At 41.2% G+C, this 17,698-nt stretch overlaps 1 protein-coding gene across 1 annotated transcript; it reads left to right on the top strand.

Annotated features, from left to right (window-relative positions):
• The first annotated feature begins 796 nt into the window (after positions 1-796).
• Positions 797-6,429, top strand: LOC126272227 (peritrophin-44-like). The gene is made up of 3 exons (XM_049974927.1): positions 797-844; positions 3,337-3,416; positions 5,146-6,429. The coding sequence occupies exons 1-3, from the start codon at positions 838-840 to the stop codon at positions 6,172-6,174; spliced, it is 1,116 nt and encodes a 371-aa protein (XP_049830884.1). The 5' UTR covers positions 797-837; the 3' UTR covers positions 6,175-6,429.
• The last annotated feature ends 11,269 nt before the right edge of the window (positions 6,430-17,698 follow it).

The raw sequence follows: 17,698 nt of genomic DNA, 5'->3' as shown, positions 1-17,698 counted from the left end.
TTAAAATGTTGACTACGTGTGAACTTTGTTATTGTTGTAGGTGAAGCATTCTGCTTTGTGTTTATATTCTTGTTTTGTTGTGTACTGTGCGTCGGTCATTTTCTGTATTTTGGACTCTTGTGTGTCGTGTAAGGCCTTGTGTGCATTTGAACCACAATTCGCTTTCGTAGTACTTTTTTTAATTTTCTGCATCATGAGGCTATGATACCCATTTTCCATTGCTATTTATGTTACTATGTTTCATTTCTGTGTGTTGTTTGTAATTGTTCTTTTAAGCATGAATCTGAAGCTTCCTTGTTTGAATGTCAATGGAAGATTTGATTCATTGAAAATGAAATTGTGTAAGCAGTGCGTTCGTTATTCTTTGAGTGGTAAGATGCAGAAAATTTAATTATTTGTCTGTCCCTGATCCTAACGTGAAATGAATTGTAGATATAAATTGCTTATTTCATCGGTTTTATGTAAATCCATGATTTCTTGGGAGCCATTGCTCTACATCTCCAATACAGAGTGTGTAAGACATCTAACGACCATTTGAATAGTCCTATTCCGAGTCTTCTTGTACGCTACAATTTTGGACATGTACTCTGAACATTCACAGCATTTATCAAATGTCGTCTTAAAAATACACTTGTTCTCACATCGTAAATTACAGTTGTCAGATACGGAATAAATGTATCGAAAACACGCTGGTACACAATACCTGGAAATTGAGATCTTATCAGCGTTGCTGACGTACGTACTGGTGTGGTTGACGTCTGGATGTGCTTCCAGAGGTGAGATATTTAAGCGGTACCAGAGTAAATCTACGGCACTCCGTACAGACAGACTTCCAACATGACAGGTATGAATCACTGGCTGCGCCTTTCTAACATATCTTTGCTTTCGTTAATTATAAAGTACGGACATAGTCTGATAAACGCAACGCTTTAGCGCATTGCGATAGATCAGACCAATTTGTCGCTTGGTATTGTACTGCAGTATAGTAACCTGCGGATCTTGAACGACTGTCACATATTACCATCGCTATCATTCAAATAAACCCACAGTATGTAAAAAATAAAATAATTTTGTTCTAAATCGTAACTATCAACAGAAGCACTAGGAACGAAGGAAAGGAAGTACCAGATATGTTTGCGAATACAAGGATGGTTGTTGTATGTTTGACGCAATCATTATCTAAAATCACAGGAGTAACGAGTTATAGTTTGTAGGTGCTGTCGAAGAAATGACGATGATATATTAGCTGCATTAGCGCATAATTGTTATTTAATACGTAATAGTTTTTTGGTTAGAAGTATTCTGTTCACCAACAATTTTCTAATTACATCAATTTTGAGTGAACGTATTAAAAGATAAGATTCATTCTAACGCATAGTGAAGGAGAAATTTGATCAACACTGATGCATAATACAGTCAGGTGACAAAAATGTATGGCATAGCGATGTACACATGTACGGTTGGCTTTAGTATCGCGTATACCGTATATTAGAAGGCAGTTCATTGCTGAAGCTGTCATTTGCACTCAGATGATTCATGTGAAAAGGTTTACGACGTGACAATCTGAGCAGTTCTCTTAGGTTGTTCGTAAATGATGCTGTAATTTGCCGTCTAGTAAGGTCATCCGAAGACCAGTAGCAGTTGCAAAGCGATTTAGAAAAGATTGCTGTATGGTGTGGCAATTGGCAGTTGACGCTAAATAACGAAAGTGTGAGGTGATCCACAAGAGTTCCAAAAGAAATCCGTTGGAATTCGATTACTCGATAAATAGTACAATTCTCAAGGCTGTCGATTCAACTAAGTACCTGGGTGTTAAAATTACGAACAACTTCAGTTGGAAAGACCACATAGGTAATATTGTGGGGAAGGCGAGCCAAAGCTTGCTTTTCATTGGCAGGACACTTAGAAGATGCAACAAGTCCACTAAAGAGACAGTTTACACTACACTCGTTTGTCCTCTGTTAGAATATTGCTGAGCGGTGTGGGATCCTTACCAGGTGGGATTGACGGAGGACATCGAAACGGTGCAAAAAATGGCAGCTCGTCTTGTATTATCACGTAATAGGGGAGAGAGTGTGGCAGATATGATACGCGAATTGGGATGGAAGTCATTACAGCAAAGACGTTATTCGTCGCGGAGAGATCTTTTTACGAAATTTCAATCACCAACTTTCTCTTCCGCATGCAAAAATATTTTGTTGAGCCCAACCTACATAGGTAGGAATGATCATCAAAATAAAATACGGGAACAGAAAGGTTTAGGTGTTCGTTTTTCTCGCGTGCTGTTAGGGAGTGGAATAGTAGAGAGATAGTATGATTGTGGTTCGATGAACCCTCTGCCAAGCACTTAAATGTGAATTGCAGAGTAGTCATGTAGATGTAGATGTAGATGTGATTATGGCTACACGATTGGAATTAACGGATTGGGAAGACGTAATTAGTTGCAGTGAGACGCATGGTAGCCTCATAATGTGCGGACTATTTTAGCATTTAATGGACTGAGTCCTCTGGTCCAACTAAACCGATAGTTGGCTGAAAATGGTTATGTTCAACTATTTGGAGACCACTTGCAGCCATTCATGGACTTCATCTTCACAGACAACGATGCCACAATTGTTCACGACTGTGTTAAAGAACACTCTTGACAATTCGAGCGAATGATCTGCCCACCCACTTTGTCCGACATGAATCTTATCGAACATTTATGGAACATAATCGAGGGGTCAGTTCGTTTACAAAATTCTTTTCGCAATTATTATGGATGCCTATACAAGCAGCGTGGCTCAATATTTTTGCATGAGACTTCCACTGACTTGTTGAGTACATGCCACGTCGAATTACTTGAGTACGCCAGGCAAAAGGAGGTCCAGCACAGTATTAGGAGGCATCCCATAACTTTTGTCACGTAAGTGTATAGAAGAAGCAAATTACTGAAGTTTTTTCATATGTGGGAAATGAAAACTTAGCTGCAGAGAATTGGAGACAGTATACTGCCTGACATTTTATTTTAGTACATAAGCTTATTTCTGCTTTACTGTCTTGATCAGTATATCGGCACACGTGTTGATGAACGCAATAAAGCTGAAATAAGCTTATATACTAGAATAAAATATCAGACACCACACTGTCTCCAGTTCTCAGCATAATGTCCTACTGTGACACATGATATGCTGCAGGTTCCACAATAAAGGAAATTTAGCTGATAACCAATAGGAGCTCCACATTTAAGATGAGGAAATAGTAGCTTGGAGGAAATTTGTTGTACCCTACTTTCCTTCATGCATATTGTAGAAGTAAGTTCAATAGGAGAAATATAATATTTCGTTATGCTTTCAGGACTACCACTTCTTGCTACTGCGATCTTGGCCGTGTTGGCTGGAGGCGGTAGTGCAGCAACCATCCGCAGGCTGACTGTTGTAAGTGTTTTCCACCTGTAATCATTTTATTAAGTGGGTTTAGTGATAGTAACCCTAACTGCTCTTTTATCTTGACACAAATTGGACCTTAATAACTGCGCATAGTCCAATGTTACTATCTCTCTGTTCCATCAGCAATTAAAGCGACATACCTACCTATAGGTCAATTGATATAAAAATTAAATATGAATTAGCATACGAATAAGTCTTGTATTCATTTATTTGTTGAGTCAACATAAATGATACCTATTATTGCAATTTACGTTTACGTTACACTGAGCAAATCATTACTGACTACTAACTAAGGGGGAATAAAAAATAATCTAGGACTCCTACATTTTATTCTTGTCCTGGAGAATGCAGTTCTTATGCATGTTATACGGCTGTTTACAAAATGATGACTTATCTCTATGTATTGCTTCATACAATGGCGACTCCTTTACTATCGATGGCTGGATACCAAAATATAGCATAGCCAATAATGAACTCGATAACCTACTATGTATCAAGTTCTGATATCCACAAGCTACACCCATCTGCCCGTCAAATTAACAGTGCAGAGATTTCGCTTATGTTTTACGCGAGTTGATATGGACATTCTACAGTCTGCGTAGATATTTTTCAAGGTAAATGTAATGGAAGTTAAATGCTCATTGTATTTACCTGCAGCTGCCGCGAACTGAAAAAAGTTTTGTAGAAGATGCCAATTGTGGGTATTCAACTTACAGTTCAATTTCACAGGTCAGTAATAGTACGATGCCTCGGAAAGTCTAGAATTGGATAGTTATTTTCATGGCCGGCCAGAGTGGCATGGATGTGTGTGATGTCCTTAGGTTATTTAGGTTTAAGTAGATCTCAGATGTTAAGTCCCATAGTACTCAGAGCCATTTATTTTAGCCATTTCATGGTGTTATCCCGGGTACTAATGTCACAAGAATGAATTCACGACTTCACTTGAATTAGAATAAAAACTATATTATTGACCCACGGATCACCAGAAAAAGGTCGAAAGTGTTTTAGAATCATGTCAGTATGACGTCTACGAACATAAAATAGGGGCAAATGCATAATAAAGTGATGAGTATCAATCAACTCACACTTCTGGCTTTAGCAGTGCGTCTTTTAGCATATCGTAATATAATGTACCAGTTTCTCAGAGAGGTAAGTGGCGTGAAAGTAATAAACGTAGTTGCTTCAGTATTAACTCCACAGCTGTAGACTTTATGACACAAGTACATAGCTGTCACGGGAACTTCATCAACAGTATAGTCTGCGAATGCAATTCGCCACAGCTGTTATACATATTCAAACTCTGTTCCACCGTTTTAACGTGAAATGATAAACAGAGTCGTTAGTATAGAATCCATGCATCAGTTATGTAGCATGCCGTTATTTAGCTCTGAGATACCGATGAAAGTCTCACAATCTCATATCATTCACGGTCAAGTCTCGTGATTAAATGGTTACTTATACAACTTAAAGTATCGTACCTACACCTAATAACATGATATATAACATGGAGGAGATATGGCTATACAAATGCTACTATGAAATAATGATGAAATCATTGATCATACCTTACCATGATAACATTTCAATAATAAAAATTGCTAATTTCACATCTAGCGGAATAAGAAAGCTGGGATTTAGAAATTCAATCAGTGTGAGTTAATCACACGTTAGATATGATACACATGGTATGCTAAACAACACTGAATTTTTTTTTCAGATGAGTGCGACATGCCAGGGAGCGTCCGGTCCATTTCCGAATCCAGACAGCTGCAGAAGCTTCCTTCAGTGCGAGCCATCAGGTGTCGCAACGGTCGTCCCATGCCCGGCAAATCTCGAATTCAATCCAAAGCTGAGAGTGTGTGACTTTCCAGAGAGAGCTGGTTGTTCCTCCTCCTCGTCTCCACCTGCTGACGACGACAATGGAAATGGTGAGGGATCAGGCGATAATGATGGTGCTGAACCAGCGCCACCATCTGGCGAAGTCCCCACTTGTCCACCATGGAATCCAGAAGATGTCACCCAACTGCCCAATCCGAACGATTGTAGGAGCTTCTACAAGTGTGACGAGAATGGCGTTGCTTGGGTCATTTCATGCCCATCCGGTCTCGAATACAATGCAGAGCTGAGAGTGTGTGATTACCCAGAAAATGCTGGTTGCTCATCATCTTCCCCAAACAACCCGTCTGATGAGACACCTTCTGAGGGGAGTCAAGATAACGGAAGTTCCGATGCAGGTAATGAGGTAAGCCCGAATCCACCAGCTGGAGACGCTCCTACTTGTCCAGCATGGAATCCGAATGATGTCACACAGCTGCCAAATCCGAGTGACTGCAGCAGCTTCTACAAGTGTGACGAGAATGGTGTGGCTTGGCTCATGCCGTGCCCAGCTGGACTAGAGTACAATTCAAAGCTGAGAGTGTGTGATTACCCCGAGAGTGCTGGTTGCTCATCGTCAGCCGCTCCAAGTTACCCATCTGGCGATGATTCCTCTAATGGCGGTCAGGACAATGGAAATGCTGGCTCTGGTAATGGTGAAAGTCCACAGCAACCAGCTGGAGATGCTCCCACCTGTCCAGCTTGGAATCCAGATGACGTCACCCAATTGCCTAACCCCAGCGACTGTAACAGCTTCTACAAGTGCGACGAGAACGGTGTTGCCTGGTTGATACCGTGTCCGGCGGGACTGCAGTACAACGACGAGCTGAGGGTGTGCGATTACCCTGAGAGCTCTGGGTGCTCTGCGTGATATTCAGCAACGTTGAAGATGATACTTGTTCATCCCACGCTATCATTTTAGCTGAGTATCACACTCGCGGCTGAATTATTCTCAAGTGTAATGTGATCAGTTGTCATGTGACTAATATTTAGTCTTACCTAAAGACACGTGTGTTGTTGAATAATTTATTTTATATTAATTTATCATACCCATTACTTTACACTTTGAGCGTAATCTGACTGTAACGTCCAAAAATCATAATAAACAGACTGTCCGATATATAAAGTTATTTCATTGTTTTGATCCTTACATACAACAGAATATAATTTGTATGAGATTATGCAGTTTCAATATTTTGTTAACTAGGAACAAGAAATATCTCACTGTGCATTTGCTATAGAATCTTTTGGCAGTTGCAGTAATTGTGTTTGGCGATTAGTTTCGAACCAACTGGTTCATTGTCAGGCCTGGCCTATTGAGGCTACCGTTACATTGAAAGTGCTTCCTCTTAATATTAAACATCAAAATAACAATTTATGCTTTATAAAATGTCTGTAGAATGCCAGTCACAAAGTGCCTCTTACGTTGTTTTATTTTGAATTGCTAAGAGGCATATGCTGATCTTGTCAATCCACTCTGCGACCATTTTATAAAGGATTTATTACCATTTGATGTTTATTATTAAGATCAAGCTTCAGTAGGCCAGGCTTGAAAATGCACCAGCTGGTTCGAAACTAATCACCAAACATATGCTCTGCATACTACCAGACTAGTAATCCGTTCGCTGTGGTTGAAGAAATTTTTTTGGCCAATTGTTACCTTCTCCCACTTTTATCCTTTAGCTGACTCTTTTCACAGAATATAAACAAATAAGAGGTAGTATAACAGTAAAGGAGAACCTTTACATTTAAGCATTACACACAAAGCATCTATAGACCTACTAACAATGAGTGTCAAGCAACAAATAGTTTGGAGAAAGTCGTGAGAGTATGTGAAGACTTGTAAAACTTGAAATTGTGTCCATGAATCAAGGAACAAAACAACTTCATCTTGAATTGACTATCAGGTAAAAAAATGGCTCTGAGTACTGTGTGACTCAACATCTATGGTCATCTGTCCCCTAGAACTTAGAACTACTTAAGCCTAACTAACCTAATGACATCATACAACACCCAGTCATCACGATGTAGAGAAAATCCCTGACCCCGCCGGGAATCGAACTCGGGAACCGGGCGGGGGAAGCGAGAACGCTACCGTACGACCACGAGCTGCGGATGACTATCAGGTAACATTGTCTCTAGGGAAACAGATATCTGATTGGGAGACTAAACCGTAGTTCCATTCTGTATAAACACAGAATGTAGACTATTACTCGTAGTTGCATTTATTATTTTAATTAATATTTCAGACGTTTGCGCGTAATCCTGCTGTAAATGCCGGAAATTCATAATAAAAAAGGGGTCTGTCACATATTTTAGAGCTGATTCACTGAACCATCTCCCTGATGTCTTTTAGTCCTTGCCTAGAGGGGAGTCGAAGTTGAGTGTGACAGTGACGTCATCTGGTCACGTGTAACAAGTGTAGGTGAAACCAAGTTAATTGTTAGATGCTTTTACTGGCTACCTGATACTGCTATGGCAGTTATACTTTCATTCAAAGAAAGTCTACGGTCAATAACCCGTAAATACTCAGATCATGCAGTGCTAGTTGGAGGCGACTTAAACCCTCGGAGTATAGACAAGGGTCTCTATGGATTTATTACAGGAGCTGGGGGTGGGGGGTGGGGGGTGGGGGAGTGGGGGCGTGTGGGGATGGGGGCGTACACACAGTCAAGCGAAATACTTTTGAACACGTTTCCTAAAAACTGTCTTGAGCAGCTAGCTCGGCAGCCCACACGCAATGGAAATCTCTCATACCTTCTATCTACGAATACGGAGCACCTTATCGATAATGTCAGTAGAGAATCGGGAATTAAAGATCATGAAAACATTATAACAACAACCAGTCAAGCAGGCTTTGTTTCTGTTGGATAGAATAGATAATCAGTTATTAACATCTCACTTAGACAGTGAATTGACGTCATTTAGTGCCAGAAAATAGATGCAGTGGACTTATGGACAAAGTTTAAGCAAACTGTAAATTGTGGACTGGAGAGTTTTGTGACTAGTAAGTGGGTAATGAATGGAAAAGATCCACCATGGCTTAATAACGAAATTCAGCGGATGCTGAGAAAACAGTGGTTGTTGCACTCTCAATTCAAAAGGGAACGCATAAATGACGACAAGCGAAAGTAGGTAGGGATTAGTGCGTCTGTGAAAAGGTCTGTGCGCGAAGCATTCAACTACTACTACTGCCACACCTTACAAAAAATATGGGAGGGAATTGGAAAAAATTTGGGACGTACGTAAAAAAAAAGTGGGAATAAGGTATCAATTTAGTCCCTTGTTGATCAGTCTGGCGTGGCAGTTGAAGCATAGCAAAACAAAAGCCGAAGTTTTAAATTTCATATTCAAAAAATTGTTCACACAGGAAAATTGTATAAGCATAGTGTGATTTGACCGTTGGACAGATTACCTTATGGACGACATGGTAATAACAATACCTGGCGTAGAGAAACAACTGAAAGCAAATAAGTCACCAGGTCACGATGGAATTCCAGTTCGGTTTTACAAAGAGCACTTAACGGCATTATCCCCTTACCTATCTGGCATTTATCGTGAGTCACTCACCCAGCGCAGTCCCAAGAGACTGGAAAAAAGCGCAAATTACCCCAGTATATAAGAAGAGGAAATGAACAGACCCGCAAAATTACCGATCCGTATCCCTAACTTCTGTCTGTTTCAGAATCTCTGAACACATTCTCAGTTAGAAGTAAATAAACATTCTTGCGACTGAGAAGCTTATGTCCACGAAGCAGCATGGTATTAGTAAGCATCGCTCGTGAGAAGCCCAGCTTGTCCACAAGTGAGATAGAACTATTGATGAGATTCCATGCTTCTAGATTTCCGGAACTCGTTTGACACGGTGCCCCATCGTAGGCTGTTAACTAAGGTTCGAGCCACTGTAATAAGTTCACAGATATGTGAGTAGCTGGAAGACGTCTTATACAATAGAACCCAGTAGGTTGGCCTCGACGGCGAGTGTTCATAAAAGACAAAGGTACCATCAGGAGTGCTTCAGGAAGTTTGATAACAATACTGTTGTTCTCTATACACACAAATGATTTGACGGGCAGGGTTCACAGCAATCTGCGGTTATTTTCTGATGATGCTGTGGTGCACTTTAATGTGTTGACGTTGAGTGAATGTAGGAAGATACAAGACGACTTAGATAAAATTCCCAGTTCGTGTGATGACTGGCAACTAGTCCTAAATGGGAAAAAATGTACATTAATGCGGATGAGTAGGGAGAACAAACTTTTAATATTTGGGTACTGTAATATTCGGATACAGTGTTACTAGTGAACTGATTGACACAGTCAGGTCGTTTAAATATCTTGGCATAACGTTGCAATGCGATATGAGATGGAAAGAGCACGTGAAAACAGTAGTATGGAAAGCGAGTGGTCGACTTCGGTTTATTGGGTTTAGAAAACAGTGGTTCACCTGTTAAGGAGACCGCATATAAGACGCTTGTGCGACTTATTCTTGATTACTACTAGAGTGTTTGGGATAGGTGCCAGGTAGGACTGAAGAAAGACACCGAAGTAATTCAGAGATGGGCCGCTTGATTTGTTACTGGTAGGTTCGAACAACACATACATGTTACGGAGATGCTTCGGGAACTGAAATGGGAATTCCGGGAGGGAAGGCTGATTCGTTTTCGAGAAACACTATTAAGAAAATTTAGAGAACTGGTTTTTAAAGCTGACTGACGAATGATTCTGTTGGCTCCAACATATATAGCGCGTAAGGACCACGAAGATAAGATACGAGAAATTAGGGCTTTTATGGAGGCATATTGATGGTCGTTTTTCCCTGGCTCTATTTTCGAGTGGAACAGAAAGGGAAATGACAAGTTTTGATACAGGATACCTTGCGCCACACACCATGCTGTGGCTTACGGAGTATCGATGTAGGTGTGGTTGTGCATAATGTCTGTTAGTCTTATAACCCATTCTGTAGGGTTAATAAAGTTTCTGTCATGCATTCTTGGCACTACCTCTCTTTGATCCTTTGGCTAACGGCTATCACACTACGTAGTAAAAGAATCAAAGGTAGAGAAAGTGAAAATGAGGAATTTTCTGTTTAAATAATACATACAAAGCATATTCAGATTTGCTAATATTCTTGGTCAAGCAGCTTATAGTACCAAGAAAGCTATAAAAGAATGTGAAGATATATAAAGTTTGTAATTGGATCCGTAACACAAGGACGAATACCCTTTAACAATAGATGTGCAGAAAAGTTCAGTACTGTAACTGAGGAAACAAGCATTTGCTTGTTGGACTAAAATTGTAGTTCTCTTCTGTACGGACACAGAATGTTGATTATTATGCGTATTCAAAAATGGCTCAAATGGCTCTGAGCACTAACTGCTAAGGCCATCAGTCCCCTAGAACTTAGAACTACTTAAATCTAACTAACCTAAGGAGATCACACATATCGGTGCCCGAGGCAGAATTCGAATCTGCGACCGTAGCAGCAGCGCGGCTCCGGACTGAAGCGACATTGTTAACATTTCGTTGAACGTAAACCTCAATGCCGATGAACTAAACATCAGAAATGATTTGTGTAATACGAACTTAGGACAAGCGACAAACACTTTATCTCATTCCAATAATTAACTCAAACTATGAACCTATTAGACACTGTATGTTAGAAGTTTTCTTCATATTAGCTATATAAACTTGCTTGAGTAAATTGCCCCAGTACAATGTCTATAATGAACAATTATGAGGCAAAGTCGTAACAGTACTTTGAATTCTTTAATGAACAATATAATGGACAAGATCATCCAATACGGCAGTCTCAGGTAGCACCTGAAGAAGGCAATGAGTTACGTGGCCGAAATATTGGGCCAGAGCGACACAAACATCAGGCAGTAGACCCGATTATTCCACATGTCAAGGTCTCGCCTCAAAAGCCTGAAGAGTTACAACAATATTGTACTTTGCCTAACACATAAACTTGAGCATTACAATTGATGTGGAATTTCGTAAACGTATAGTGTCGAAAAGGACCGAATTTTAACATGTTTTACGGATAACTCTCGTGTTTCGTGTTTCAGTTGTGAACACTTGACAAGTGTCGAACTTCATACATGAACCAAGAGAACTGTGTGAAACTGCAAAGGAACTGAAATGATCATGGCTCCGGCGCAGTTTTCCCAGGTTTCCTGTACGTGCACATCGTGAATGAAGGAACCAAAACAGCAATGATCCTTGGATTAGGTACGCGGTCAGCTGGCAAAGTGGAAGAGCGAAATGCACTCCTCGAGAAAGTCTTGGACAGTGTAAATAAACTACCGTGTGACATAGTGAACAAAATAAACTTTACGTAAAAACACAAAGTGATGTACAGTGACTGTGTTGACTCCAATGGCAAAATATCGACAAAAATTTGCCAATGTAAGTCAATTGCTACCAGGGGGCATTGCGACTTCTCCTGACAAGACATTTGCAAAATCGGTGTAATATATGTGAAAAAAGAAACATTTATCTGTATTAATATTATTATTTCATTTTTGTATGAACGGTTGTCTGTTATGTAAAGTCTGCAAAAATGGAAATAATCATTTTTCCTTTTGTGTTTCTGCAGTATTTATGTATCTATAATTTAGAAACAACGTCTGTGGTCGGCGAGTGTGGAAATCGAAGCGACAACGATGATTGAAAAAAATTAACAATGATATTTATTAGTGTACTGAATTAATTGTAAATAGCGGAGGCTTAAATGTTACTCTCTCTCTGTCTTCTTGTAGCCGTTAAACTTGTAAGAGCCCGTGACGATCGCTTGAATCCTTGGTTAGCTTTCTTTTGTTCTTTGTTCGAGAAAGACACCATTGGAGGTTGATGTATAAAAAAAAGTGTGTACTTTGAATTTATGTTGGTTTTTGAATATACAAATTGTTAAAAATGCTTGTAATAATTTACTGCTAGCTTGCCCAGTATTCCATTCCACATTTTTAGCCGTTTTCAGCATATTTAGAAGTTTTCATTAAGCAGAGCTGCGTAGCGATCGCGAAGGCCGCTGCCGCGGCAAATTCAAATTAAATTGAGTGAAAACAGTTTTCCCACAATTAAGCGGGCAGGTAATGGTTCATTAAAATTACTTCTTTCAGCTTCCCGGAGACCTCACAGGAGAACTGTGGATTTTATTATGTCATTTTCAGGTGGACATGGGCCAATGCTATTACAATGTCAGTGACGTAAATAATTTACGTAAATCAGAGTGGTAAAACTTTACTTGTGTGATATCAAAGACTGCTATGCTGAAACCTGTTCTGGCTAATAATAAAATAAAAATGGAATTTCATTTTTTTTATTTCTTGCTCTCGTGGTAGTCGTGGCAATCAACAATGTTCATATGATAAAAAATCCTCTGCAGCTTTTATGTTTAGCGAACATAGCATACTGTAACTGCTGTACGTGAAAATAAGACTAATTTTCAGTGCATTTCAGAGATGAAAGTAGAGAATGAAATGTTTAATTTCACAGTTAGTTACAGTAATGATACCGTGTTCCATTTCTAACGGGCCAGATCAGTGTTATATGAAAAACGTTTCCAAATTAAAGATCACGCGTTCTCTTTTAGTGTTGTGCGTATTCTCACATAATAGACAGAGGTGAACAAAGTGAAAGTTTTCCAGCTACAGAAACTAACAGTGGGAATCGCATGTTATCTTTTGTGCTCGCTACAATAAGGAATATACAGTTAATTAAAATATGCAATATGAACTGCAAATAAAATCAAAACGGCGCGGTGAGGAGACGCGACTTTGCCCTGCCAGGACTGAACCTTCAATCATATTTTTGCCGGTTCCTGTTCGGACTGTGTTATTGCCCATCACAATTTCCCTAGTTAGAATTTTGGCATTAATTTTGCTTGTTATTCTGCTGGGATATAATACTTTTGAACTCGTGTATTTGCCATCTGCCACGATCGTTGGTTATATTCTGCCCTTGTTCTGGTGTCCACTTGACCTGTTCCTGAAGTAAGTCTACAGAATCCAGTACTGACATTTATTCTTCCTGGCTAGACTCCGACACACGTAAGACTATCTCTAATGCTGATAGACAATTATGCCTTCAAACTACGTATAAAACCCCTAAGCGACATTATTTCATCCCAGCAGCATGCCTTACTAAGCCACTTTCCGAAATACTGGTGCAGGCTTCTATTTCGGAAAGAGAATGTCCCCGGGTTGAAAACGTCTGTCCAGAGTCTTTCTTGCACACCACAGGACCAGTATTTTGCAAGAACGCTAAGTCTTCGCAAATCCTTGCGTAAATAATGAAAAAAAATATCTCTTCAAAATTCAATATGTACGACATCTGTCCAATGATTAGTTCTTGTGCAATAAATAATTGAAAGTGTTTCCGGGCTTTATGTACACCCTGTATATGCTCACCTCACTTTTTTCCTAACAAAATACACTACTTTCCCCTCGCCTTGTATACACAGCGAATGAAAATAATCATGCCGTTCAATACAAAAAAAGCGGTGAAAATGCTTTGGAAAGTATCATTAGCAGTAGTCATGCAGTGCAATGTATTCGTAAATACCAAGACATAGGCAGTATGTAGATTGAAAACATGAACGTGATTAAGCCAGGTTGTAGATTTACCGAAAGAATTTAACGATATTCTTGAATTATTGCCAACTTGCCTCACATATACGGCGTGATGCTAGATAACGATGCAGTACAACATCCCCGTGTTATAATTTGTGCTATTGTACCATTGTTAAGAAAATAATCTTGTCCACAATTCGAACATCTTTTTAAACAACGGATAACAATAAATCTTTTTATCAAATTAAGAAGAGAACGAATATAGGAAACGTTTTACATTTCAGATCACTAACCATAGAAAGTCCTCGAATCCATTTTTTCGTCCTAAAAGTCACGGTAGATGTGAGAATTTCTGGCACAACTGCGCTCTCACAGTGAGCGGGCGCATTTATCTCTGGCGAATCGCTTACACAAAAAGTATTTAAAGATATACCACAGCACGCTCCCTAAATTTCAACAGTAAATCTCTTCGCGATACACAGAGCCTCTTCTGCAGCTTCTGCCAATGGAGGCTGAACATATGAATACCGGTCTCGCACCAATAAATTATCAAGCGACAAAACACGTCGCTCTTCGTTAGGTCCTCCCTGCCTTGTCTATTAAAGTTGCTTGTTAAGGGACTGACAGAATATACCCAACAATGGGTCGTACAGTAAGCCAGTTCTTTCCTAGATAAAATGTGTGTTATTAAAATTCTTCCATTGTCTGGGATCTGTTCTCCTTACAATTTATTTTACGTGGTCATTCTAGTTCGCTCTGGATCATCTTTCCTTGGTATTTTACGCATTTAATGTTTGCAGTATTACTTCGATAATAGTATAATCGAACAGCAGTGGGTGTCTTCAGCCCATTTATGAGCAATACGTTACGTTTATTTACTTTGATGATCAACAGGCAGTCCTTCCACGATTCCTGTCTTCCTGTCCTTTGGCGTTGCAACCTTCCTAAGACAACAGCATCTTACACGAGTTTTGTATGAAGAAGAGTTTCTATGTCATTCCTTTTTTTTTCCTTTATTGGCAGCAGCTTACTACACCGCTTTTCAGCCTACAGAATTTTTAAAACATTACAACGTAAGAAACAATAAGAAACAGGCGATAAAACGGTGACATAAAATATAAAACGGCGTAAAATTGTGGAAAGCTACAACATAAAATAAATGCTGGGCGATGATAATAAAATAAACAGGAAGCAGACAGGGAAAAAGTAGACACACAATTAAAAACACGGTGACAGTCTGGATTCTGTTCATAAGATATAAAAACAAATCACACCCTGCGAAGGCATGATGTCCGTTCGCAACACGTCGGAAAAGACGCACAACACTTAACAGTCACTGGGAACACTGCACTAAAAAGTCGGCATGAAGGGAGGGTGGACCTGGACAGATGAGAGGGAAGAAAGAGGGGGAAGGAGAGGAGCAACCAGGGGATGAGGGAGATCAAGGCGGCAGGAGGGTTAGAGTATGCGGATATGTTCGCGGAAGTGGAGCAGATGGGGGAAAGGAATCGGGTCGTAGAGGATCCGCATGGGGGACGGGAGGTGTATATGGAAGGCAAGGCGCAGTGCATGGCGCTCGAGTATCTGGAGGGACTTCAGAATTTGGAGGGGAGGGGGTAGTGGATATCAAGGCGGGACCGGCATAACAGAGGTTCGGATGGATTAAGGATTTGTAGGTGTGGAGGATGGTAGAGGGGTTTAACGCCCATGTCTGGCCAGAGAGGAGTTTGGGAAGTCAGAAGCGATTGTGGGCTTTGGATCGGATGGAGCGGAAATGAGGGATCCAGGTGAGGTGACGGTCAATGGTGAGCCCAAGTAGGTGAGGGTGGGGGAGAGGCAGACAGGATAGGCGCAGACGGTAAGAGAGAAATCCAGGAGCTGGAAGGAGCGAATGGTACGACCTACCATGATTGTATGGGTCTTGGAAGGATTAATTTTCAGGAGCCACTAGTTACACCATGTGGCAAAAAGATCAAGGTGATTCTGGAGAAGGTGTTGGGACTATTGGAGGGTAGGAGCGAGGGCACGGAATGCCGTGTCATCAGCCTGCTGCAGGAGGTTTACTAGAGGGGGACATTGGGGCATATCTGCCGTGTACAGGAGGTAGAAGAGAGGGGAGACGACAGAGCCCTGGGGCACACCCGCAGAGGGGTAGAAGGTGTGGGAATCGGCATTATGGATGGTAACGTAGGAGGGGCGGTGCGAGAGGAAGTAGGCCATCAGGCGGATGTAGTTGACAGGAAGGGCATAGGTTTGTAGTTTAAACAGGAGACTGGGATGCGAGACACGGTCGTTGCCCTTTCCGAGGTCGAGAGAGATCAAAATGGCGGAGCGACGGGAGTTAAGGTGGAGGGAGAGGAGATGAGTGAGGCATAGGAATTGGTCATCGGCAGAGAAGGAAGGTCGAAAGCCGCATTGGGTGTTGGGGAGGAGGTGGTTTCGCTGGAGGTGGTGATGGATGCACTGGTAAGGATGGATTCCAAGAGCTTGCTAACACCGAGGTGAGACGTATAGGACGACAGAAAGAAGCATCAGATGGAGGCTTGTTGTGTTTGGAGAACTGTGGTGTCACCGCCAGACACCACACTTGCTAGGTGGCAGTCTTTAAATCGGCCGCGGTCCGTTAGTTTACGTCGAACGCGCGTGTCGCCACTATCAGTGATTGCAGACCGAGCGCCGCCACACGGCAGGTCTAGAGAGATTTCCTAGCACTTGCCCCAGTTGTATAGCTGACTTTGCTAGCGATGGTTCACTGACTTCTACGCTCTCATTTGCCGAGACGATAGTTAGCATAGCCTTCAGCTACGTTATTTGCTACGACCTAGCAAGGCGCCAGTATCCGTACTATTGATATTGTGAATCATGAACCATAAAGAGCGATGTTCTTCATTAATGGATTAAAGTTAAGTATTCCGCCAGCTACGTCTGTTTTTATCAATTCTAATTCCCTTGTCATGTTCCAGACCTCACGCCAGCCTCCGTGAGCTAAAACGCGTGCATTTCGGCCTCCTTTAGGAACACGGTTGGCTCTCCTGCCAACCACAACAAGAACATCAGGATATGGGTGGTTTTCCACAGGTCGGGGTAGAAGCCGGTGGCAAGGACGACGTTGTAGAGGGTGGCAAGGATGACGTTGTAAAGGGTGGCAAGGACTGCGACAAAGGAGGAAGGGCAATGCTTGAATTGGCGATAGGTAATGCAGTCATGGCCGGGAGCAGTGTTCAGTTTAGTGCAGAGTGTGAGGCTGATGTCCTGTGTAGCGATGAGAGTGTTACGTTCAGATGGTGGTGTGTGGCCCAAGTACTGGAAGCTAGGAACATGGGGGGGAACCGAGGTATTCGTACTGTCGATGACATCAGGGAAGAGGCAATAATCCAACTTGGGATCGTCAGGGATGGAAAGAACATCGGATAGGTGAGAGGCAATGCGGTTGGCCTTACTGAGGTCGTCAGGAAAGGGACGGTCATCAAGGAGAGGGTACTGGTTTTTTTTATTTCGGTAACATTTATCCTTTTTATATATAAAGTAGGAAAGTTCTTACCAAACATCTCGGAATGTGCTTAACCGGTCTACATCAATGTTCTTGGCCAATATTTTATTTCAAAGTTTTACATTCAGATGAAACAATGAAGAAAATTAACAAAAAATTAAGTGCCTAACAAACGAAATACATCGTGGTAAACTGACTATAATTCCTGTCGCGGAGTATAAATTTCAGCGGCAACACCCGTCTTGGGGATAGTACGATCGGACGTCGCTAAATCGCAGGACGAGCGGAAGCTCGAGAATTTGACACAAAGGCGATTCCAGTCTCTTATTT

This window comes from Schistocerca gregaria, chromosome 5 (genome assembly GCF_023897955.1).
Source record: "Schistocerca gregaria isolate iqSchGreg1 chromosome 5, iqSchGreg1.2, whole genome shotgun sequence".
Lineage (NCBI taxonomy): Eukaryota > Metazoa > Arthropoda > Insecta > Orthoptera > Acrididae > Schistocerca > Schistocerca gregaria.
This window is presented reverse-complemented; position numbering and strand designations above follow the sequence as displayed.

Coding starts and splice junctions, on each gene's coding strand:
- LOC126272227 (XM_049974927.1), top strand. Junction 3,417..5,145: donor CCATCCGCAGGCTGACTGTT/GTAAGTGTTTTC, acceptor TTTTTTTTTCAG/ATGAGTGCGACATGCCAGGG.